The sequence below is a fragment of the Stigmatopora nigra genome, chromosome 4 (assembly GCF_051989575.1).
Source record: "Stigmatopora nigra isolate UIUO_SnigA chromosome 4, RoL_Snig_1.1, whole genome shotgun sequence".
NCBI classification, from domain to species: domain Eukaryota; kingdom Metazoa; phylum Chordata; class Actinopteri; order Syngnathiformes; family Syngnathidae; genus Stigmatopora; species Stigmatopora nigra.
This window is the reverse complement of record NC_135511.1, coordinates 12,088,833-12,113,954: the sequence shown is the minus strand read 5'-3', so window position 1 is coordinate 12,113,954 and position 25,122 is coordinate 12,088,833. Positions and strand designations below refer to the sequence as shown.

The window sequence follows — 25,122 nt, the reverse complement described above, 5'->3', positions numbered from 1 at the left end:
TTTTTTTGGAACATGTGATTGATTATAATTTCAAACATCATTGCTAGAAATACAAATCTTGAAATATTTCACTCAATGTGCACTGAATACATGAGCAAACAAACCATCTGGGGGGAAGAAAATACTGCATCCAAAATGATTAGCAGTTATTTATGTAAAGGCCAAATGGGTTTGTACTTGAATCTAAAATTGCTCAAGAATTTGCAGCTTAAATGTGTTATCTATTTGGTCAAGGGGTTTCTCAACTTGTATTGATTTCTTTTAAATTTGGCCATATGCTCGCATGAGGGGGAAAAAAACAAATTATTTTTATTTGAACTGTCAGTTGCACGGCTGTTTACACAGCATAACTAGTTTTCAGTCTTTAAAATGTGTCACTGGATTCCGCAGTTTTGTTTGGACTTGGCGAAAGTAAAAAAAAAAGTCACTCATTACTATGTCAGCTATTTCTGTACATTTCTTTATTTACAAACATTTTACTTTTATATAATCTATCTTCTACATCACTAGTCACAACATTTCTTCCAACTTCACAGATAGATGCATTACAAGAATCGTATCAAAAATATGCCTTTACGAAGCGAATGATTATGTTACTTTTGATTGAAACTATTATTAGAAAATTGGAGTGTTGTAGAACTGGACTGCATTCAAATTGAAAGGTTTTTCTTTTAAGTAAGAAAAAAAAACCTAAGTAAAGAAAATATTCACAACATTCATTCATTAATTTTATCCTCATCCTCAATAATAATAATAGCAACTTTTGTTTGGGATATCAGATATTTTGCAAAAAAGTTTTGGACAACAACCATAATAAAGTCATTTTAATGTTTCATGATAAATCCTGAAAACAACTATTCTTGTATAATACGGAAAAAAATTGCGAATGATATCCAGTCTGTACAAAACTGTTTTTTGCAGTATTTAGGGGCACATCCGTCTTCAAAAGACCTCCTTGTGCATGCTTATTCATTCTAGCACATATAACTGGTTGGCATGCAGGTACACGCAAATGTATGAGTGCATGCGTGACCTTCACACATGGTGAGGTCCGAGGCGCAGGACCGAGAAAGCTCGGCGGTGCTTGCGTAGCAGTAACCGGATCTTATCGTCGTCAGAATCCGGATCCAGGGGCTTGTTGTACTCCTCGTCCTCCACCTCGTTGTCCGAGGCCTCCCCGGCAGGCCCGGCCTGGGCCTGAGTGGAGCTGGGCTCCGTGGCGCTTTTCTTCCTCCACTTGGTGCGACGGTTTTGAAACCAAACCTAGAGAAAATCCAGGATTCGTAAAATCTAGCCTCTCGTTCTCGGGGAACGAAAATCCTGCTAATATCATTAAGCAAATGAAAGGAAATCAATACATCGTTGTGTCGTTGAATGAATTGATGTCGCTTAAGGCCTTGTACTGACTAGCCTTTTTAATGTAATGAACATAATGTGAGCATTGAGCTCACCTTAACTTGAGATTCTGTCATGCCCAGAGAGTAAGCCAGTCTGGCTCGTTCAGGTCCGGCCAAATATTTGGTCTGTTCAAACGTCTTCTCCAAAGCAAAGATCTGATGCCCACTAAAAGTCGGCCTGGTGTGCTTCTTCCGGCCTGATATCTCACCCAAGGGCCCACCTGAAATCATCCAAAAGTAAAGTACCAGCATACAATGTGTCTAATTGTTTAAGTGCCTAATTTAATTAGAAATATTTTCCATTTATTCATCTTGTGTGACATCACCAATACTGTTATGGATGTGGATTATGTGAGTTTTTGTTCCAGCTGATGCAACTTGGACAGTTTAACCAATGAGGTGTCTACTGAAGCAACTAGCACCTGACTGCAATCATCTGATTCAACTTGTAAGACACTGGATTGCGGGTTTGGAGTGGTCATTTCATTTTGTACCTGCACCTACTGCGGCTCTTTATGGACTAATTGCTCACCCCCTGTCTTCGAGCATCTCTCAGGTAAATTCGGGCAAACGGAAGGGTAAACATGATACTTAGCCAATTTCACCTAAAAGCTCTTAAAGTTTTCAATGAATCTTTTTGTTTCTGGGCGTAAATATGACACGTGCTACAGGAAGGTCAATATTTTATTATCAGCTTGTGCTGCTATCATTTTAGATAACAGAATCCTAAATGAAACTAAATGCATGACAGTGTTCCCTGAAAATCCACGCAACTTCTGTGCAAGCTATGTAAGCAATGTAAAGGGTTGTCCGTTTCTGTGTGTCCTGCAACTGACTATTGACTGGTTTAGTCTGCAGTTCATCTCCTGTCTGAAATCAGATTGGAAAGACTCCAGCATACTGCACACTGAACAGGAGAAACTATAATGATACAGTTATGAGTACAGTTTTTTTTAACCTCTTTTGATGATAAGGACATGCTTATCGTTTAATGCCATTGAGTAGAATAGTTTTTTTTTATACAAATCAATTATTTTGGAAACATTTCTTTTCATGTATCCTTGCGTCGCATCATATAGTTAATGTCAGATGAAGAAATAAATGGGATAATACTATAATATGGTGTAAAGCACAAAGAAGTTGCGACAAGGCTTCAAGTCGGACCGGATTAGTAGTATTTGCTAAAGTAAATTATGTCAACGTCAAATTTGTCGAATCAAACCAAGTTGTGCTTTTTTTCCCCTTCAAGGTGATTCTATTTTTGTGTTTTGCTGTAAAAGAAAAATTAAAAAAAACTTCCCTTCATAGCATCATCGGTAATACTGGTAAATTATACTAATTGGTTACGACTTAAAATGCAATTGTTAAAAGTTAAAATGCTTTCAATCACTAACTATAAGCAGAGCAAGAGTAGGGAAAAGTTTGATGTTTTTAGTTACGGCTTAGTAATTTTTGCCTCTTTTTTAGGCGAGGACATTTCTTCTCAAATTGGCTAAAAATGTTGCTTGAATGAAAATTCTTTTGATTATCTTAGTTGATGCTTTTTAAGACCGGCCTGGTCCTCTAGGCGTCGTATAGACTCACTGTTTGCACACTGCTGCTTGCTTCCTCTCCAGTCACACCCGCTTTCGGCCCAGCAGCTCATGGCGCGACCTTTCACGGGGCACTCGGCGCCACTCTTGGTCAAACCGTAGTCTCGGTTGTAATAGACGGATGTGCTGGAAACGGGCGGACCGAAGCCCCCCACAGTTGAGTAGCCGGGGAGTAAGGTATTGCCGGCTCCCGCGGAGCCCACCCCTACCATGGATCGGCTGAGAATGTCACTGATGCCGTGAGGCGTTCCTGGCGGCAGCTGGCCCGCGTTGAGCTTGTAGAAGGCGTTTGGAACCGAATACTGGCAAACCGGCGCCTTGAGTTCGGCGGTAAAATGGTTAAGGCTGTTGTTGAACAGGAAAGTACTTTGCATGTTGGGATCCATGTGAAGCAAACTCCAGAAGATCCAGTCAGGATCTCCTTGGTGTCCCAGCGAACAATCAAGAAAGCTTTGCTATAACGCTCTCTTATGAGGTCCAAATGTGAATAGAGGAGATCAACTGTCCACTGTTGCCCTTCACCTTTCGGTCGCCATAATAAGCCGGGCCTTGGGTCCAAATGCCACACTAATACGTCCAACCGATGCAACCCCCTTTAGATATTATACCTAGGCAGGATCTGGACATCTGGACCGGCACATTGATAAAGACAGGCCACATTAGAATGCAGCCTGGGATTGGTCACCGCTCGTGGGCCTCGCCATTGGTGGCTTGGAAAGAGCCGAGGCGGTAATTGGATGGCTGCAGATTGATGATGTTTTGAACAGGTGGAGTGGGAACAAGTTGATTTTTCTTGATGGCCTGATGTGTTTGGCCAAGGGTGGCGGGGGAGAAATTGTGGAGCCCACTTTTGCTTCTTTTGAGGTGTGTTTTGCATCCAAATGCCTTTGTATGAGACAATATTTGTATGCTTCTATAGGTGTACTGTTACTATATTTTTAACTTTGCCAGCTAAACTAAAACTACTACTAAACTACTAATCAGTTGTTGTTGTATTCAAACCTTTAATAAAAACAGAAGTACAAAGCTCACCATAACTGTGCCATAAACCTTTATCAACATTCATGTGCATGTTGTAGTGAAATGTGCAACAGGCCATAATTAAATCTACAATAAAATATGACTAAGAAAGTCAAAATCCCCCACAACTCTTTATTTGTTGTGCAAGTTAAGGAGATAGTTAAGAGGTAGTTTCTAAATAAAATGAATGGATGAAAAAAAACGTTCTATTAAAAAATGTTTCAGACTTTTGTTGTTTTGCTAAATAGAAGTAGTGTTAGTACTACCTACTAAATGTAATTTAAGTACAGTCACTACAACTGTGCGACATAATGAATTGAGGGGAACGATAAAAATAGGACAAACTAATGTGCTTGATTTAGAAGAAATGTAAATTAATTGATAGTTTTATTAATGGCAAATTAATTATATAATAGAATGATTTTGAACTGCATTTCACTTTGCACAAAGTTCTGTCTGACCAGCATTGCCAGTGTGTCACTTTTTATGTACTAAAAGAGAGAACCTTTTTCTTCATTTTTATTTACATAAAGGTATTTTTTTTGCAAGAATCTGAATCAGTGATTCTTGGAAACAGCCATTTGGCAGTTAAGTAAATCACACAGTAAATGTGTAACATGTCAACACTGATGATATCATTATATCTCCTCACTCATGGTGTCTTATTGTGTCACATGGTCTAAACTAGCAGCCATTCAACATGAAGAGGTTGGCCCAAAGCAGCTGAGCTTGTTCCCAAATTTTCCACGCTTTCGTTTTCCAAACATTCCCGCCCACTATCATGTGATAGACTAGACAGGAGCTATTGAATGCTTTCTAAGCAATGTCATTTCTCATATTGTATAACTAACCTAACATATTACCCCTTTGCTGTAATTTCTATTCTCTGATGGAAAAAAAACCAACCTAATAAATGATCTATGTCAGTGTGCTTCAACATGAATGTAAATAAACTCACGTGTTTTATTGGTGTCATGCGGTGTTAGAAAGGAAACCAAAAATTTTCCAAAAGAGGCCACCTCCCTCTGTTCCTCCCACTTTACATTTATCAGAAATCCCGAGCATTCGGGTAGCATTTCATGACTTGGCATGCCTGACTTTCATCCAAGTCATTTACTTCTTGTTCAACTTTAGCAACAGGATACATTCGATGCAGGTGAGTTTTTATTTTGCACATAATTTGAAATGAAATATCAGGTTTTTCAACCTTCACTGCCAATTTGTAGGCAACTATCGTGATATCTAGTATGCAGTTAAGATCTTGGTTCATAGTTTCATACTGCGCACCATTTGTTGATGATTCTTTTCATCATTGAGATTTGCCATTGTTCAATGACTTAACATGAAAGAATCAGCACTTTTGGCTGCAACTTCAAGTCAGGGACTAATGTTGCATTTCTGTTTTTATTTCACAATGCCTCTAATCTTGGACAATTTGACCTTGCAGATATTGGGTCAGGCATGCCGAAAATATGTGGTGTACTGTGCCTCGGTCCTCTGACATTCCATCCCAGTGCCATTGGTGACGGGGTCCACCTTAGTCAAGGCTACTGCCACGCAAAGAGGGCAACTAACAACTTCAGCAAAGGCCTGGTGTTCAGCAATCGCCCCGTGAAGACTCAGGAACGGATCCAACTGCTGATCGAAGCCGAAACCCCCAGATGGGAAGGAGCGATGCGAGTGGGCTTCACCAACGTTGCTCCTGAGTCCCATTCGCTGCCCCTGCCAGATTTGGCTATACCCGACCTCATCAATACCTCTGGACACTGGGCTGTTCCCGTGCCTGCGGGGCTTTGCAAGGCAGGGTCTGAGCTGGAGTTCTGGGTGTCGAGATCTGGGAGCATATATATCGCTAACCAATGTGGCTGGAAGAAAAAGATTCTACAAGGAGTGGACCTCTCAAAGCCTCTGTGGGCCATGATGGATATTTATGGAAAAACATGCTCCATTATTCTTTTGGGTAGGTTTCACAATTGCTCGACAGCCTCAATAAAAAAAATTTAAACTCATTTTTTCTTTACAATACGCTACTTTTTTTTCATGAGAACACCCTCACTCTTTTCTACAGGTTCCAAAAAGGGCTTCGGTTGCTTAACAAGAAGGTCATGTGATACTTCCCAATACCAGTCTTTTGACACACATGCCTCGATATCTACTGTCTCCCCCCATCTAGAAGCGACAAGAGGTAAGAATCCCGCCGTCATTGAAGCAGTCAATGTGTACCAAAAATTGTGATGGATTTTTGTTCACGGTGCTTCCTTTTCCTTCATGACAGATAAGATAGAAGATAAGATTGGCTGTGTGGTGTGCATGAGCCGGGGAGCCACTGTGACTCTGCCATGTGCCCACCGTTGTTTGTGTGAAAAGTGTTTTGTCCGTGTCATGGAGAATTTTGGGACTTGCCCCTTGTGCAGACACCCCATTAGGGAAGATTTTCACTCCAATTCCTTATGAAAATTATAAATTGTGCTACTCCAAGGAACCCAAAGTAAAAGGAAGGAGTACAGGAGGCCTACATGTTCCCCAAGAACAAAATGGAAGTATTTTTAAGCTGTGATACTGTAAATATTGTATTTTTTTTACTTGAAAAAACAATTATAATATCTGGGGATAAACTCAAAAAAAGAAGCTTTGTTTCTCAGGAACCCTATGTGAATGTGAATTTTGTACGTAATTGTTTAATTTTTAAAATGGTGTCCTTTTAATTCTGCTTAAAAAGGACAGCTTTGTTTGCACATTTAATGCTCAACCTTGCAGTTCTTTGTATATTGTGTAATTGTAATGTTATGTATTTAATCCAGCAATGATAAGCCAAATAAATATATAAGAAATATTCATATTTCTGACAAACAAAACATGAGATCACAAACTTCATTTTTTAAGGGAACCATTTTTTATGGGCAGGCATTCATCTAGTCAAGCCAAGTCTTTTCTTTCAGTTTGACTTTTGTGGCTTTGTCCTCAAAGTCATGTTTATACAATAAGGAGAAGGCAACGTACATCTAGCGCCTCCTTGTGCCTGCATGTTAAATTGGACATATGACAAAGTTAATGTCATCAGCCATTAAGTTAAGATGATTAGTATACTTACATGAATGACTATCATTACACATTCACTTCTAAGTGCAATTTAAAATTTTCACTCAATTACTACAATATACACTTACAATATAATTTTAAGACAACATTTGTATATGTATGCTCCATTGAACATGTTATTATATCCCAATGTTTTTTCTTGTAGGCCTAATTGTTACTTTCCACCATTCTCTCGTCTTGTGCCTATTTTTTGTGAATATTTTCACGCATTTTGATCTAAAAGCACCTATAATTATGACGAGTGACACAACGGTTACATTTCAGGTTCTTTTTCTGGAAAGTAAAGATTCAAAGTTTATAAAACTATAAATGCAGTTCCATATGATCATAAAAATCTATGGTATTTAGTGACATCTGTGGGATTTCAGAGGGTACTCCACCCTGAGAGAGTGAACGTACATGAGTGACTACGTACAGGTGTGTTTGACCTTTGGTTTCTGACCTTATTGGAAAGCTGTTAATGTGACTTGGCTACTGGTCGTGAGTTTACAAACGATTAGCACAGAAGATGGAGATGTGAGTAGAATTCAGGGAACTTTACCCAAACAGGATCTTTGTGTACTTTCAGAAATACAGAAGATTTGTTTTGATAAGGCTACAAGGCAAGCAAAGGAAAGCTGTCTGGTCTCCAGGCTTGACTTTGCTGCTAATGCAGTCCTGAAAAACCACATGGAAATGCAGACATCTCCCCGAGGCCCTGTTGTGCTTGTGTGTGGGCTTTAACATGTGCGTGCATGTGTTGTTTGCACAGAGAGGTTGGCCACAAAAGAACACAGATGCCCAAACATTTCAGGTGAGGACAGTGTATAGTTGGTTAGATAGATAGTTGGACAGATATTTCTACTGAAAAATGCATTTCTGACAAATTAAGTGACATTTCCCAATTGCTTACAGCGCCAAATTTGAGAATCACTGCGTCAATGGCAGCAAATAAATTTTGAATAAACTCTCACATCAGAAACATTTACTTGTCCATGAATGACAAGTAATAAATAATAATCCATAGTAAATCAATTGTCCCCAAATTTATGAGTTGTCCCTTTCTCTGGAAAACCAATTTCAAAAGAAAACAGAAATACTTCCACTTTCATGAAAAATATGGGTAATTAAAGAGTTAAATACAAGTCACTAAGTTACTAATTCTACATTATCATCAGTTTTGAACTTTGCTCAACTATTTTTTTTACTTAAAAAAAACAACCACTTTTAAACACTTTAAATTCTTCCTCTAATTGGGAGGATTTTGACAATGTCTTACTCCATCACAGTTTGATTTTACTGCTTCGCTGAGACCGAACTGAAGAGGCTCCTAGATGAGTGTTCGTGATGACACATCGAAACATCTCACTGACTCCAAAAAGCAGAGGCCTTCACAAGTGACAACACCCACTTTGCCCACCCGCCTCTTTGACCTATTGCCCTCTGACAGGCGCTTCCACTCCATCAGTACCAGAACAAACCGATTCCGAAATAACTTTTTCTGAACTCATACCACCACTACTATAAGTACACTGCTACTGTATACAAAAATTTTGAACCTAAATGGCCTTTCCATGTCAAAACGCTCTCGTTTTGTTCTGGATTCTCTCCAGTTTTTTTTATTCCGTGCTGGACATAAATGCTACACATGAGTAAGCCCTTGCAATTACATGACATGTCCCTCAGTTCAGAAAAAAACGACCTCATCGCGTCTTGCATTAAAAGGCGGTGCCACAGAGCCTGAATGGCCTGAATTGGAAGCTCTATTACTTCCAGCTGTGGGTGGAAACTATTAGTGAGCGCCGTCTCCCTGATGAGATCCAAAGTGTGTGCTCAGGCTCGCACATGCAAGCATAAGACATACACACACACTCACACACACACCCGCCCTCGCCTACTTTCACAGCCGAGCTGAAGGGTTCAACATAAGATAAAGGCGCGCTGTTGGTTGCAGCCGGAGAACAAGAGAAAAAGAGAGAAAAGAATCCATTCGCTTTCTTCCTTCACTGGACTGTTGTCAGGAGACCTTGCTCAACTCGCTCTCATCTGTAAGTACTGCTCAAATCTTGGTAAAGAAAAAAATGATTGGGAATAAGACAGCATAGGATGAGCCCCCTCTTATCTCTGCTCTGTTTCCGTAAGAGAGTTTTAACAGTATTTTATCACTTTGACAAGCATTACATGATTCATACAGTGTAGGATGTTTCACAACAGTTTCGCATAATGTAGAATTGGAATTCCCTGATGTTTATCAGTAGTTCTCTGTGTAAAAGTTTCAGACATACCATGAGCTAAACCAGTTGTTCATTCATTTGTATGAATCTTTTTATTATCCCCACACCCCTTAAGCAACTGAAGCTCCTCTCAAGCCATACAAGGATCGTTATGGGACATACATGCTGGTGCAAAATGTTGTTTACGGCTAAAACAAATACACTCTGGTGCTTACATGTTTGTTCTCATGCTTACATTCCTTCACTGCTACCTTGGAGAACAAGATGTGACACAAATGCAGTTGCTGGGATAGTTTCTAATGAGTGTGACATGTTTCTGTGACGGCTATCAACCTGTGGAATTTTTCAGAGGACATCCTAAATTTGATCAAAAGCCAATCACGGGGATTCTATTGACCTGTTGTGGTCATATAAGTTTCTCTGATTATATAAGGTGTATTTATTGTGGTGGATAAGAGTCACATGTTGACTGACAGCCAGTGTCAGTTGAAATGAAGCTATTTGTTAAGGGTTCAAGGATATTGGGTGGACTAAACTCCTGCTTCTGTGTAGACATTTAGCCTGTCTGATTGTGAATCAGGTTGTTCTCCTTCAGCATGTGATTACATCTCAAGGGGATTTGCTTATTTGGGAAGGCATAGAAGAATGAATGGAAAAGGAGAATGACTTTTAGAAGTAATGATAAGAGAAATGGTTTTACAGTAAATTTCATTCTATATTTCCCTTCTTGATAGTACCTTTTTGTTTTTGCTTGTATACTATTTCTAGATATGCGGAAGTGTATATCCATGTCCATGAATATATTGGACCCTCTGTTTATTCATGAAGTCTCTTTGGTAAACAGACTGGATCATTCTGATCAGTTGGAACAAAACAGAGATGATTTTATGCTTTAATTACATGGAATTATAGTAGTCATCACTTAAACGTCATTAACTTTGATAACGATATGATCTATTTACAGTTAAAGTGACTGAGATAAGAGGCTCTTGTGACTTAGTCTTTTAACTCGTTGAAAAATTACGATGAGTTGAGGTTTTAATGTAAATCTGCGCTTTTAATAATCAGATTACTTGGTTAACTTTAAAAGAAAGAATACCAAAAGATTTGTCATAAAAAAGGATGTGTTGTGACATCTGGGGGGCAAAGTGTCAATCGCTCTTTGCATGATTTGCTGCAGAGCGACAAGGTGTTAGATTTGCTCACAGTGGGTGCAAAGTCTTTTCATGGCGGGATATATCTTATTGCCCCCAATTCATCTACTAGAGTCCGTCCCTCAAGTCTTGAGATTCAACTATTCGGCAAAACAAGCCTGTGGGAAGAGTAGGCACGGGAAAACGGTAAGTGGATATCTATCCGGTGTAGCATGAGCAAGCCAGACCGCTAAATTATTCACATAGGAGAGTTGTTCACCAAACATAATAGACAAAGAATGTTACAACAAACAGAAATCTCCCATCATGTCTGGAGTTTATTGTTTCATGAAAGCGCAAGCGAGAAATACAGAAATCAGATGATCATAGGTAACCACATTGCTTGGCATGAAGTTTCAGAGCGAAATACCAGTTCTGTCCAAAGTTCTTGGCGAGCTCATTTTCAGGTATTGCACAATTTGGAGATTTCTGGATGAACTGGAAAGCCAAGTTTTAATTGGATAAGTATTGTGTACTAGGACAAACTATCAAGCAGGTTCAGATTCAATTCATCTGCAAATGTGGGAAAAAATGCCATAGGAAGAACAAACTATCTAGAATGGATAACTTGGTGTTAACTAATGGGACACTTAAACAGAAAGAACTCTATCCTCCTTTGGTGCCATTGGCCTTTACGCACACACAAAGAGAGAGAGAGAGTTACAGGACCGATAAAGATACTTAGTAATGGTGTCACAGAGTCACTGGGCAATGAGGTGGAGGTGATGAACTATTTTCCTTCCCCTTTGGTTAACCTTTGGCTGTAAAATAGCACCTTATCACAACAATAGGGCTTCTTCACAGGGTCAGGTGCCCCGAACTGACGAGCTAAGAGCAGGGCAGAAGGGGTTGCTATGGTGATGCTTGTCATCTGGGAAGTCTTTTGCAGAGGCATGCAGGGTGAGAGTATGGGAGGGAGAGAGAAAAAGAGAGTGAAAAATGTGGTCAGGCCATTTCGGTCTTGTCATTCCGACAAGAGGTCATAGTGAGATCAGGGAGCTTTTGTATAGTCCATTTAGAAGGTGAGTATACATTCTTTGTCCTGAAAATCGAGCCATAGACACTAGTGTCGGACCTAAGCATGGGCGAGCTAGGCAGTTGCCTAGGGCGTCATCTCGTGGAGTGGGCGCCAAATTCTTGGTGGGGGAAAATACTAATGCTACGCTGTCCTAACATATTTTTTAAACATACCTAGGTCTCAATATCCTACATATAAGATATATCTTCATAATTTTCGAGTTGTTCCCTAATTTTAGTGGTTGTCCTCCATTGTCTTAAAAAAACGTTAAACTTGAAAATATTGTTAGCTTCGGGGCAGAACCTTTAATCACTCATTTCAGGTGAACTATGAACAGTGAGTGTGCACAGTGGTAAGAATACAATGTTTTTACACAATATTTTTGAAAATTTATTTTTCTGGGGGACTCCTTCCTACTTTTGCCCACGGTGCCTCATCACCTAGGGCCGGCCCTGATAGAAACACTTCATGCATTAATGTTGAGAAACCTGTCAGGCTGCTCAAAGTTTGCAGAATTAGAACACCTACTCAGCAGTGTGTAAACACCGTAGTACACTTCTAAAAGAGTCTCAGCACTCCTTACATTTGCTTTTGACCGCTTGTTAGATATTGAAATTTCAACTCAAAGGAAACATGTTTTCACAGATTGCAGGATTTCAAGCGTCACTCCTGAGGCTCCCCTCACTGTCAGGTCCATTTCCACAGCTGCCCCTGATTCCCTTTGTATTATGACTGAGGGTCCCCTTGTCAGCCCACATATGTGAAACGCGCCATTGGCTTTAGATATGCGAGATGACAGCCGTGAGGATTTGTAACGTTTTCTTCAAGGGCTTGAGGATGTGGGCCTTCCTCAAACTATCCCAGAGAGAGCGCCTCTCTATGCGGGGCTATTTTAGAAGAGAGGTTGGAGGTTTTAATGCGGCAGTTTCCGGAGCACTGTCAAATGACACTTAAGACTGGCACTAAAGCCTGCTCAGAGGGGAGGTTGTTTCACCTCAGAAAACGATAAAGTAAAGTGGCAGTCCAGTGGTTTCAATTGCTGCCATGAATTCCACGATGGTGTCGTTTGTGACTGAACACGATAAGATAAACAAAAAAAATAATAGATGATGGACACAATAGATTGAAAGCACAGAGGAGCCTTGGTCATTCGTGTGAATTTCCTAAAGTATCTTTTGTCTATCTGTTATGTAGTCACTATGTTTGGATTTCCAATTAATTAAAGTATTCATTTTTAAAATGTTCATGTTTTTTTAGCGTAATTTTATACCTTTTTGATTAAGTGCCTCACAGCTCCTCTCTGTTGACTAAAAAAACACTTGAGCGCTGCTGTTGCTCACCCTTGGAGAAGAACCATACAAGGAGGTAAAGCACATCTCCCTTGATAAATCAGTGTATCCGCCAATAACTACATATCATAAACTAGTGCTGCAGATCCTTGTATGGCCTCAGTCAGTGTTGGGAAGTACAGCAACGTTTTTTTTGTTTTTTTTTAATCAATCCAGGAGCACATCGAATGGTGCTTGCATAGCTGCAACCTGGCTCACCTCACATTTGTAAGTAGAGGTCACCAAATTGCCTCATTATGAACAGCTCATCCGTTGAAACCGTGTCTTTGCTTCAGTTTTACAGCCAAGTGAGGTCAGCTGTATTGGCAACATTTTCTTGGGTTGGTTTGTAACACAGTGATTTGTTGAAATTCTAAATGTGAACAATACAAGTTGTTAGTTTTGTTCACTATCGTTCAAGGATCATGAATTATGCCCTGTAGATTGTGTGTAGTAGTTCCAACTGATGAAGTCAATGATTAACTCGGCGCTCAGAATTCAAGGCTTAGTTAGGTTCAACGGATGCTTAAGGGAGAGTTTTATTTGTCCCATAAAAGGTCTTGGATCATTGTATCATCATCTCTTGGCCGTGTGCTTGATTTATTAATAATGAAATCCTTTCTCTAACTACAAATAATTAGGTTGCCGTTGGTGAGTCGTAGAGTTGAAGAAATCCCACATTTAAAAGTACGCATTGCCATCCATTGGCCATAGGAGGTCAAGTAGGACAATGGCATGTGGTCTGTCATTTATTTATTGACTATGATAACATCTTACAGGAGGAGCAAGTGATTTTATTAGCTTGTTTTCGCTGCCAAATTGAATACAAACTACAAAGCCAGGGATTCTGAGCATTCCATCATTGATCTTCTGTTCTGAAACATCTGCTAATTGTCTGGTTTCTTGTCTGATTGAGGTTTAAAACTATTTCACGGTGAGCCAACGAGTCACAATGTAGATCTGTGGTTAAAAAAAAAAAAAGGTTCAATTTTGAATACATGAAAGGTGCGCTTGATAACTCATAATCTCCAAATCTCTTTGTACTGTTTCCTAACATCTGGCCCATTCCTGCAGACAGAAGCACATTATCATATTCCAAGTATCTCATCTTGCATTCCCTGCGTTACGCCAAGAAAAGCCACGGGTGCTATTTGACCGAGCTACAAATAGGAAGCAGGAAGTCTGGTTCTTTGCAAGAACTATCTCAAAAGGCTCATTTGATCTTCATCTGAGGTGCACCTGGACCTTTTATGGCGCTTTTCTTTTCCATCCTGAAAACGGATCCAGAGGTGATAATAGGCATTTCACATGGTGGGGGATTAGAGGCTACAGCCTTTGCATCTGCTCTTGATACGCGGTCATTACGTAAGAATTCACTGCACATTCAAAGGCTAAACCAGAAACTTGGCTGTTTCTGAAGATATCAACAGGGGTTTTTGCCTTATTAGGAAGCATTGATTCACACTCCAGAGGGGAACGTATACAGTGCTCGATGCTGATCCAAAAGGGAAATGACACACAGAGAATATTACAACATAAGTTTATCCGCCATGATCCTACTTGGGGTTTCTACAAACTGTACATAAATTGCCTTTCCTGAATTTAGTATTAATAGTAAGTAGGTAACCTTTAAAAAAAAAGTCCCAAGTCAGCTTATTATCTTTGAATGCCAGTACATTATTTGTGTGCTTGCTCATGGGCCTTCTGCTGAGAAGCCCACACATTGGTAACAGAAGGATTAGCTATCCATTTTGTGTGCATTGTTTTCTGTTGAAAGGATAATGAGCTGGCTGTGATTGTTTCGGGCAATAAAACACCATCTGTTTTCGTAACCCACTTTATTAACAGATGATGAGTCCCATACCGTGACATTGTTGTCTAGAAGAAAAAAAAAACGCATTGGATTCATGCTTTCTCTGCTGTCCATTTCTGTTTGAACATACTACCCACAATCCTTAAAGATTAAAATTCCATGTGGAAAAGTCATGAGTGAAATTTTGTCAGTCAGCCTGTTGTGTCCATCTCACAGACTTTATTATAGTTTTTAACAGAACAGTTGCATTAGGAATTGCTGTTAAATTGTAGAAAGACTGTTGATGTCAGTCGCAAGGAAGTATGACAAAAAATATGACGGTAAATGTTGAAATCATTCGAATTGCAGTGTCACTATTCAGGGAACACACATTGCCAGATTCCCACACCATGTGACAATAGAAGGAAGACAAGTATCTTTCACCCAAAAGGCTCAGTTGATTAGAAGCTAGTCTATTTTTTCAGTAGTTGACCTGCTTTGTCAGTCCATCTTATTCTGTGACTGGGAACAGATGTGAGTCAGTCGTCGTCGTGGGTGGATATTTCCCGAGCAACAAGAAAAGTGGCTGAGTCGAACGTTTTATTTCTGAATTACTGGGGAACCAGATAATGGAACATTGTCATGACTGCCTGGGTGCAGAATTTGATTTATGATGACTGCATGGTCAAAAACTTATTTGTTTAATGCCAAGAATTCAGCATATCTGAACAGACAGAACATTTTATGGACATTGTTTCCATGTTGAGGACCTTGCCAGACATGTCTTGTACATATCCAGTGACAATTCTGACCCAGGTGAAAGAAAAAAAATATGCGAGGGAGCAATAACTATGAATAGATTGCTAAAACAGTTACTGTACTGTTCATTACTTTGAGGAGATCAAGGTCCATCATTCAGCATTGGCTTGTGTGTATTGTACAAACATGATCTTAAATCTGATCATATTGTTTATTTTTACGAAGTTAAAGTATGCTCTGTGAGATATATTGACATTGTTTTATGTTCTGCAGTTGCTTCTGGAGATAATCTTCCATACAAAAACGGACAAGTGAGCACATGCAATCGCAGGTAAAAATGTTTTTGAATTGTAAAGCCTGTTATATATCTATCTTAAAGTAGGAACAAAGATCCTTTAGTAGCTTGAAAAAAACACTAGGCTTTAACTGATAAAGAATGTAAGTAGAAAACAAATTCTAACCCGATTTCTTATCTCACTCAAAACAACACATTATTTTCCCTAATACAAAAGTAAAGCATCCCTTAGTAATGTGCCTAATGTTATGGCCAGCCAGTCAGAGTTATGGTTCTACTATTAAGCCATGGAGCATTCCCATGACCCTTGCAACCACACACACCGCAGCAAACCACCTGATTCCAAAGTTCCTATCAAACTGACCATCATTAGGCAGTAGTAAAAAAAAAAATCACCATGGCAACTGGCGACCAACGCTTTCTTGTTAAACTGAGATTGACATCAGTGACCCCTTCTCAACCCCGCTTGCCCAGTTCCACCCCTTGACTGCAGGACGAGGGGCGGGTTGGTGAATTGAGAGTTAATGGGCTCATAATGCTCCTCTCCTGTTTCCATGCCCCCGCCCTACCCCTCTTTCTGCCCTTTTGGCAGAATCTGATGATGAAGTGGGTGGACCTCCACCACCCACTACTACTACTTTAAATATATCAGGGACCATCTCACTCAGGCCTGTCCTTACATTATTCTCTGGCATGACAGTTCCATTTCGAACATATTCACATCCGGAAGAGCTTAAAATAGCTATTTTTATGTTGAACCCAACCTAGAGTACAGGAAATACACATAATTCTCATTCTTTTCCTATTGCAGCTTGTTGACGAGGCCGGTTGTCCAAATGGCTTCCCCCGGGAACCCGGGGGTCCATCTGGTCGGCACATAGTAACGTCTCCAGATATGACCCAAGAGGTGGTCATCTCCCCTGGACTTCCAACTCCTCCTCTCAGTCCTTTCCGGGCCTTGGCAAGGCTCCCTTCTGCAGAGGTCAAGGTATGTATGTTCTCTCAGGATAAGTACTCCTCTATGTGGACAAATGGAGCATCGCAGTCTGTACCACAAGCTGCTTGTACATTTTCCATGGCTGGGTCATTACTCAATTACTCATTGACATCATGACTTACTGTATTTATACTGATATAGCTTTGTTGGTCTGTCTTAAGGGTTTTGATATTAATGGTGGTGGCCCAACCTCCCCCAGCTTTGGGACATATTATGGTCCTCCACATGGTAAGTGTGACTTTAGTTTTGGAGTGAGTAGATTAAAGTACAACATTTTCAACTAAAAAGGGATTATAAGCATAAAGTGGAATTTTAAATACAGTATGAATGTGTCAATTGTGAACCAGGTGGTGTCACCAATGGTGTCCAAACATCTCCCACGAGGGAGGAAAGGCTCATTAAATTCTCAGGAATTGGCCCAGTGGACGAAACCGGGATGCCCATTGCGTCTAGATCTGTAAGAGTTGTTTTAAAATGAGTATTTTTGTGTCGTGTCAGTTTTGTAGACTTTGTGGGATGTTTTTTTTTTTTAAATCTTCTTTTATGAGTGTGTTTACTGTTCCTGCTTCCTTTCTTTTTTCCCACCAGAGTGTAAACAAGCCCAGAGACTGGTACAAGAGCATGTTCAAACAAATTCATAAGAAGCCAGATGGTATGATTGCTCCTCCATTTTCTTTCTTACTCACTTCTGCCAGATTTCTTGTCAGTAAAATGGAAACACATCTTTCAAAACATGACATTTTCCTTTGCTCATAATTATTATTTTAATAGTATTATTACACATTACTTCCACCTTCAATTTTTGAATTGAATTAATACCACAAAATAGAATCCCTTACAATATCACAAGCCACTGGTCTTGGAAAGAATTTTTGGTGGGGATTAATAGTGCATATCCTCTCCCTTGCTCTGTTTTGTTTTCTTTAGATTTTGAACAGGAAGATTCTGAAAGGTGGTCAGCCAGATGTAAGTTCTTTTCTTTTTCCAGGGATAATCGTCTGTTTACATTTCTTCATCCATAATAACCTGTTTCAATCAATTATCCTCATTTCTTACTCTAATTTACTAACTGCAAAAACAACGACAAAGGTCACTTTTGGATTTTGCCCCTCCAAAATTGGTCAAATGTTTTATTTTTGTGTTTTTTGCCCCTTTTTTTCCTTACATGCATGCGAACCAACAGGCCTGCAGGTCTCTGCAAACAACACAGATGAAGAAAGTGATAAATACTTCAGGCTATCACCACATGGAGCTTTGCCCGACTGGTAAGCTGACATCAAAAAAATGTCTCGTGCAGCTCAATAGCAAAGGAAATGATATAAAACATACAAACAGTATAATGATAATAGTACGATAACCAAGTCTGTGTCCATATTATTAAACTCGATGAAGCAGACAAGGCCTTAATCCAGTTTAAAGTCTATCATATACAAAGCAGAACTTGTCATATGCATGTCAAACTACTGTTGCCCATATATATTTTACTAGAGAAAAAATATCCAGCCAAACAATGTGTGGAATGCTCTTTCTGTGACGGCAGGTAACGCCTTGTGTAATAGAAAGCCAACATTTGTGTCGAGACGGGGGGTGGGGGGTTTACTGGGTGAGCTGCATGTTGGGATTTGTTGTTGAAGCGCTTACAATAAGGCAATGATTAAGTTGCTGCCCATGGTATGTGCACTTGTGCACCTACTTGGGTGTTGTATTTCAGGAGCCAGGATGTTAGCGAACTTTCAGATCCAGGGAAACAGCAGCCTAAACCCAAAAGCATTTTTGACTTTGAGCCTGAAAATGATGTTCCTCCAGTAAGCACCCCCCAGGTACTATTTTAGCTCACACATTTCAAATCTGTCTTAGGTCCCAAACTCCTTTTCACTGTACCCATCATGTTTTTGTTTTCTTCTCACAACAAGCTGAAGAGTATTATGTGGTTACGTGTCGATTCTATTCAAAAAGCTTGGCCCAATTCTATTGGTGATTCTCACATTTTATTTTGGGTTGACTGTTTATTTAGTGCTTCTATAGAAAGAGTGAATTTCTGAAAACAACAAGCTACGATCATGAGGAAGAGGAAGAATGCGCCGAGAAGAGGTGTCTTGTGATCCGTATTATGATGTTAACCTTTGGGGGTGCGGCGCCCGTTCATTTCATTTTGACAGCCTCGAGTGTCTGGGGCAAACTGTTCACAGACCATGTCAGGTGCTTCACTGTGACTTTGTGGCCTATGAATGGAGGGAGAATGGCGCCCAGTTGAGACGAAGGCCTTGGCGTTCATTTAGGAGGGATAGTTTCCTGCCAGCTGAGGCTTTTATAGTTGCACTGAAAAGAATTGAGAACAGATGAAAATTTGCCTTTCTTGTTACGTTCAAAACATTAAACAGAATTTTGTAGCTTCTTAAAATATGTTGATTCATTTTACTTCTACCAAAAGCAGTTCATTTCACATTGTAAAAACTATTACTGATTTCGATAATCACCACATAAACAACATTTAACAGATTCAGCACCAAAATGCACTTTCATCTTTTTAAATGGTGAAAACGAGTGCTATGTGGGTGCAAATGAATGTAATGCTGTTTTATTATACATCAGCACTTATCATAATCAAATGGAATAGGGAGTAGGAGTTATAAAAATGTATGTTATTCCCCAAATGGAATCATCAGCCATTAGCTTGTGGCTGTGAAATATTGAAACGCACAACAAAATAACCATGCCTATAGCATTTCCAAAGTATATATGTATTACTATCCAACCAGATTAAAAAACAGAAGATGTGTTTGATAATGTAACTCAGTGATTTGGAAAATGGTCCGTTCAATTAAATACAAATTCCAACAATGTTCCATTTGTCTGTTTATAGAGCTACCGGCCACCGCAAAAACAAAATGAGAAGTTCAAGTCTCCATCCGTTGAGGTGAGAAATTTCCCAATTTGCCTTTATGAATAACCATTCCAAAATGAGCAGTGCCAAATATGACACCCTTACCTGGGCTCAGGCCAGTCTAGTCTCTGAGCTGAGTCGCTTTGAGGCTGAGTTGGACTCGGATATCCGGGGCCTAGAGAAGCGACTGTCCCAGAAGCAGCAGCGGCAAGGCTGGGGTGAGGTACTGAGCCCCCCCTCTGCCCCAAACCCACCTCGACTGTCTCAGATGAGGACGTTTTGTAAACCGCTTGCTACTCATGACCCCGTTTGTAATGTTTCCTGACCTGGATGCCAGCTAAAGAATCACCTCCCTGTCTTGCACGTTGCTAAACACAAATCACCACCCTGCAAGCTTCACCCTACTCCTCATGCACCCACCTCAGCAAAGTTCCTATTAAATATGCCTGCTGTAATCAGTTGCCTTGCATAGCGAGCCTGCGTTCACGGTCCTTCTACACAGATGCTTTGGACGTGATCCTGCCTGTGTGCTGATTTCTCCCTCCTCCTGTTTCTGAATGTTCTGAAATCGTAGAGGAATTTGTTTGTGAGCAAAGAAGCGGAGGGCTCGTATGATTTCAAACTCCCCCTGGGAGTGGTCAGCAACACTGTGTCGCCTACATTTGTTGTCAAAAGAATTCCTCCAAGCTGGGAGAGAGTTGAGGCTGAAGGAAGCAAACTTTGATCATTTTTCTCTTTATTTCCAGGATACTAAGAACAAGGATCCAATAATTGCCTCCAAGGCTGGAAACACAAACTACAGGTATGTGACCACTTAAATACATATTATAGTTTAAAACTGCAATTCTTTCATTCTCAAATTGTGACTGCGTTCCAAAGAAGCAATATTAAATTCTACTTTTAACCAATATTAATAGAATTGTGCATTCTCTCGCCCATTAAGCCTACTTATGGCAAAGGACACAAATCCAAATTCCAAAGTATAATGCGAATACTTTGGTCAATAACCACCCTAACAATAAAATCAGGCTCTTGTAGCAAAGTAATGACACCTATAGATTATTTGTCCCTGAAAGAACTTGAACAAGTTTAAGTACAGTACATTCATTACTTCAGACAGCATTCCACATTTCTGGCCGTGCGTGTAATGCATTCTTGGAAGATTCTCGTTGTTGTTTGCTGAGGTGAGTTCTCAGGAATTGACCTTTTAAAGGCTTCTAGAGTTCAGTGGTGTTATTTAAAAAGCCTGTTGCTGTGGATGTGAGAAATTACATGATGAGGTGACAAAGTGTAGGGTTTTTTTTTCCTCCTCCGTGTTATATTGACAATGTTAGTTGCTACCAAATAGATATTCCAGATTACACTGAGAAAAAAACATATTTGCAACAAATCATTCTTTTAACTGAACATATCCAACAATTCTGTCAAATCCGGTTATTTTGTGATGGGGATTTCTTGGTCAGAGGAATTACAGTTAAAGTACAGATACCTTACTTACTAAGTAGCAGCACATGTCAACAAATAACTCCTGATGTTTATCACTTCTTTTCAGCAATCAGTCTGTGCCAAAGAAGCCGATCCATCACTTTGTCGGCCCCTCATCAGCCATTGGTAAACACAGTTCTAATTTTCATGTCAATAAGATAAAAAAAAGCCAAAATTTCATAAACTGTTTGTTTCAACAATATTTGCTAGGTTTTCATTAAAGTCTGCTCTTCATAAAAACAGTGTCACAACAAAAGAACCTCATAACGAGCTCTCTTGTGACTCAGTAATTTAATATATGTGGTCTCATGATTGTATTCCATTGCATCTTTTGTTAACACCCCAGACTTTCGAGTTCTAAGGTGATTTGGCAAAACAGAAAAACAAAAACAACGCGGAGGGATGAAATCTTGGAAAAAAGACAGTAGCTTTGTCCCATTTTTGTCCAGTTACAGTTATATATGAGACGATATTAATATATATTTTTTGGTTTAGCATATTATAACCGTTTTGTAGATCTTACTTGCATGTTTTGTTATTGTAATATGAAAAAAGAGAACTTTTTAAGGTCTCATCTCACTGATTTTGCTCAATAGATCGACTTTCTACTGCCAATGACACGATGGAGCGCTCGACTAAGAAAGAAGAAAAAAAGGTAGATCCATACAATTAGTAACATTGTTTATTTTTCACTGTAGTAATCTTATTTCAATGAAATATTTTGCTATTATCATCATCAGATGAAAGCAGCTCGAGTCAAATTTAACTTCCAGGCTCAGTCGCCAAGGTGAGTTGCCAGATTGTATTAGACTAAAAACATAGAAAACAAGTATGAAAGCACAGCAACATACAAGAGAACTGATAGAAAGCACAATGACAACAATGATAGGTTTCTACTTTTGATGCTCTCGATGCATTGTTGTTGTAAATTATTGGGGCTCATGTTTCTGGCTGCATTCTTTTCTCACGCAGGGAGCTCACGCTGCATAAAGGCGACATTGTTTACATCCACAAGCAGGTAGACAACAACTGGTTTGAAGGAGAACATCACGGTAGAGCAGGCATCTTTCCCACCACCTATGTGGAGGTAAAAAAACACAACAAAAAAAATTATGCTGCACTTTCCTCGTCTTTGAATTGAACTTTTTCTTGTCACAGATTCTGTCTCCATCTGAAAAGCCAACACCTATCAAGCCTCCCAGTGTGCAAGTGCTGGAATATGGCGAAGCAGTTGCATTGTACAATTTCAATGCTGACCTTCCAGTTGAACTTCCCTTTCGAAAAGTGAGTTCTATAATTTTGGTATATCATTTCAGCAATCATTATTAGATGACAAACCGCAGCGTGGTTTAATCAAACAAGACTTCATTCTCAATTTCTCTGTTTATCCATGGAGGATAGACATTCATAAATGTCAATCACATCTAGTGAGATAATTGGAGGACTCTAGTTGAAACTTGGCCTTTTTATAGTTTTCAAAATGTTTTAAAGCGTCTTATTTTCTTGTTTTCCCTTCAAATATATTTTTGTCTCTCCACTGGCATAAACTAGGAGATAATGTTATGTTATATTTGATGACCATTAAGTAAAAACGATTTATTTTTTTGTCCATAGGGGGAAGTAATAAGTATAACCAGATGTGTCAATGACAAATGGCTGGAGGGGAAAATCACAGGGACCAACCGGAGTGGCATCTTTCCCGCCAGCTACGTTCAGGTCAACAAGATGCCTCGCACCAAATCCTCCTCGGACGACTACTCGCCAATCTCCCTGTCTCCCGGACCACAAAGTCCAGGACGTCCCCTCCACTCGCCTTGCCTGCAGTCACCAATGTCCCCTCGTAGCCCCGCAAGCCTTAGCCCCAAGCGAGAGCACTCCCCCCAGCATCCGTCTTCACCTTTGACTTATGGCGCAGCTGCACACTCCTCACATTCGCATCTGTCAAAAGAATCTGGCAATCGGTGGCCCCACAATTCCTCTAAACCTGCTTCACCAGCCAATCACAACACTTTCAGCTCTGCATCACCTTCTGCTTGGTCAGCCACATCTGCACATAGCATAGGGGGGGCCACAGTGAACACTCCCAGATACAATGATTCCTCACAGGTCTGCCCACATTGCCTCCTTTGGAAAGTCACTACATGTCCACATCTGTTATGCTTTTGATTTTATTTAAGACATTTCATTTTTTCTTTCAGGGTGCTTACACCAAACCCGCTGCCAACTCTTTCCTACCTGCACAGGCGTCAAACGCCGCTGGGTCCACAGTGGTGCAACATAAACCGTAATACAGTACATCCGTTTGATTTTAGAATGATAATATATGTTGAAATCAAAGATGCAGTGCGGTAACTGTACTGTGTGATTTTATTTTTGCTGCAGATATCAAGCGGTCTACAACTACAAACCGCAAAATGCAGATGAGTTGGAGCTCAGGGAAGGCGATATTGTACAAGTCATTGAGAAATGTGATGATGGCTGGTTTGTAGGTGAGATGCTGGTTGTTTTATTCGAAAGATTATTAGTTCTTTCCTCTAGTGGATATTTTCGAAAAATGCAGGCAACTTCATGTGCATCCCATTAGAAAGAATATTTTGCAAAATGTTTTTGTGTCTACTAGTGTTTGTGTGCATGAGTAAAAGTGACGTCACAAAATGCCTGTGATCCTAAGTGATGCCCTTTTTATCTTCTTACATATTTTCACAATTATTAGTGGTCTAAAAAAATTAGCGATTGACATTCTTAAATACTAATAGCAACACTGTTTCACATGAAGGTCACCTAACTTCTGTCTTTTTAATCTTTTATTGTACCATTGATTGTTTTAGGTTCTTAAAAACAACTTTAAATAAATAGGATCAGTTATTGTTATATATTATTTCCCAAAATAGTATTCATGTTTCAAATGTTATGTATTCTACAGGTACGTCAGTAAGGACTCAGGCTTTTGGGACTTTCCCAGGAAATTATGTGACACAAGTTTGACTTCTTATTTGAGACCACTTTCACGTGGATTGATTCAAAAGAGCTTCTCAGCTTCACTCATCACTTCCCTAAAGATGGACATGCATGTTCACTCCTTTTCCATGACCAAAGTCGAATACAAGAAAAAAAAAATCCTCACATCACGCATGAGTGTATCGCACTGGCTTCATACTTAAATATACACCGGGCTAAAGGAAGACTCCTCACGACTTGCAAGCAATGAATGAATGATTTTTTTTCAGCCACAAGCACAATCATGCCACCATGGAATTCATTTTATTGGAATTTATAATATTTTGTGGAACCACTGACTAATGTTCCTATAAAATCTTTCTCTCAGGTTCTTTTTCAGGTCCTTGAAGAAGTTGGAAGAAGCAACCTGAGTTATCTAGAAAAGCGCTTTAAAGAAAGACAAATTATCACCCTTGAATTCATTCACAATTTTATTCAGAGAAGCGCATTTATATGGCATGTTCGCGGTTTTAAACCCCGATCGATTGTTAGATGTTCACTTTTGTTTTTATTTTTAAAAACAAGAACCGTAAGGTTTTTCTCCACTGAGGAAATGTTCATTTATTCAATCTTTTAAAGTTTTCTACTTTCCAGTAAAAACTCACAGTGCACATAATTTGCATGTTAGCTCATTCTAAATTTATTTCTTGCTTAGACAATTTCTTGTGCCAAAGTTGGGCTCAAGTTTAATCTTTCCACTCTTTCTTTAAAAAAACAACAACTTTTGACACAGTCACTAGCCTGAAGATCACGGTTGTACAAAGTGTAACCTTTTATAAAAATTCCAAAGTGTAATATATTTGCTTAAATGAACTATTGGCTTTCCTCATAAATGGAATGGTATTTTTGTAAGCTGTTAAAATAAATGCCAACTGTTGGAAAAATCTACTCATGTTCTTGTATATTTGAAATCGCGCACCATCATCCAATTAAAAAAATATGATAGTACATTTATTTTATGTATAAAAAAGAAAGAAATAGAAATTCAGATAAGGAATAAAAACAAATAGGCTACATAAAATTTGAATATTTAGGCCAAAATGACCCAAAATT

At 39.4% G+C, this 25,122-nt stretch overlaps 3 protein-coding genes across 8 annotated transcripts; 2 read left to right on the top strand and 1 right to left on the bottom strand.

Annotated features, from left to right (window-relative positions):
* Positions 1-1,035: 1,035 nt before the first annotated feature.
* On the bottom strand, positions 1,036-3,375 carry LOC144195848 (homeobox protein Nkx-6.3-like). Its single transcript, XM_077715701.1, has 3 exons — positions 2,982-3,375; positions 1,452-1,618; positions 1,036-1,263 (listed from the first exon to the last, which is right to left on the bottom strand). The coding sequence occupies exons 1-3, from the start codon at positions 3,373-3,375 to the stop codon at positions 1,036-1,038; spliced, it is 789 nt and encodes a 262-aa protein (XP_077571827.1).
* Positions 3,376-5,067: 1,692 nt separating this feature from the next.
* On the top strand, positions 5,068-6,815 carry LOC144195617 (E3 ubiquitin-protein ligase NEURL3-like). The gene is made up of 4 exons (XM_077715374.1): positions 5,068-5,165; positions 5,457-5,969; positions 6,078-6,194; positions 6,285-6,815. Exons 2-4 carry the CDS (start codon positions 5,471-5,473, stop codon positions 6,461-6,463), a joined length of 795 nt encoding a protein of 264 aa, XP_077571500.1. The 5' UTR covers positions 5,068-5,165; positions 5,457-5,470; the 3' UTR covers positions 6,464-6,815.
* Positions 6,816-8,883: 2,068 nt separating this feature from the next.
* Positions 8,884-24,957, top strand: LOC144195974 (vinexin-like). Of its 6 annotated transcripts, XM_077715908.1 has the most exons (21): positions 8,884-9,135; positions 15,685-15,742; positions 16,518-16,694; positions 16,865-16,931; positions 17,051-17,160; positions 17,292-17,355; positions 17,631-17,669; positions 17,887-17,968; positions 18,415-18,523; positions 19,567-19,620; positions 19,703-19,810; positions 20,334-20,389; positions 21,140-21,198; positions 21,669-21,727; positions 21,813-21,859; positions 22,045-22,159; positions 22,231-22,356; positions 22,687-23,178; positions 23,271-23,356; positions 23,455-23,561; positions 23,996-24,957. In XM_077715908.1, exons 2-21 carry the CDS (start codon positions 15,731-15,733, stop codon positions 24,055-24,057), a joined length of 2,031 nt encoding a protein of 676 aa, XP_077572034.1. In that variant the 5' UTR covers positions 8,884-9,135; positions 15,685-15,730; the 3' UTR covers positions 24,058-24,957. The 6 variants fall into 6 exon arrangements, with proteins under 6 accessions (XP_077572034.1, XP_077572029.1, XP_077572033.1 ...); XM_077715903.1 differs by lacking the exons at positions 8,884-9,135; positions 15,685-15,742; positions 16,518-16,694 and having other exon boundaries at positions 16,868-16,931; positions 18,415-18,508; XM_077715907.1 differs by lacking the exons at positions 8,884-9,135; positions 15,685-15,742; positions 16,518-16,694 and having other exon boundaries at positions 16,868-16,931; positions 22,687-22,788.
* The last annotated feature ends 165 nt before the right edge of the window (positions 24,958-25,122 follow it).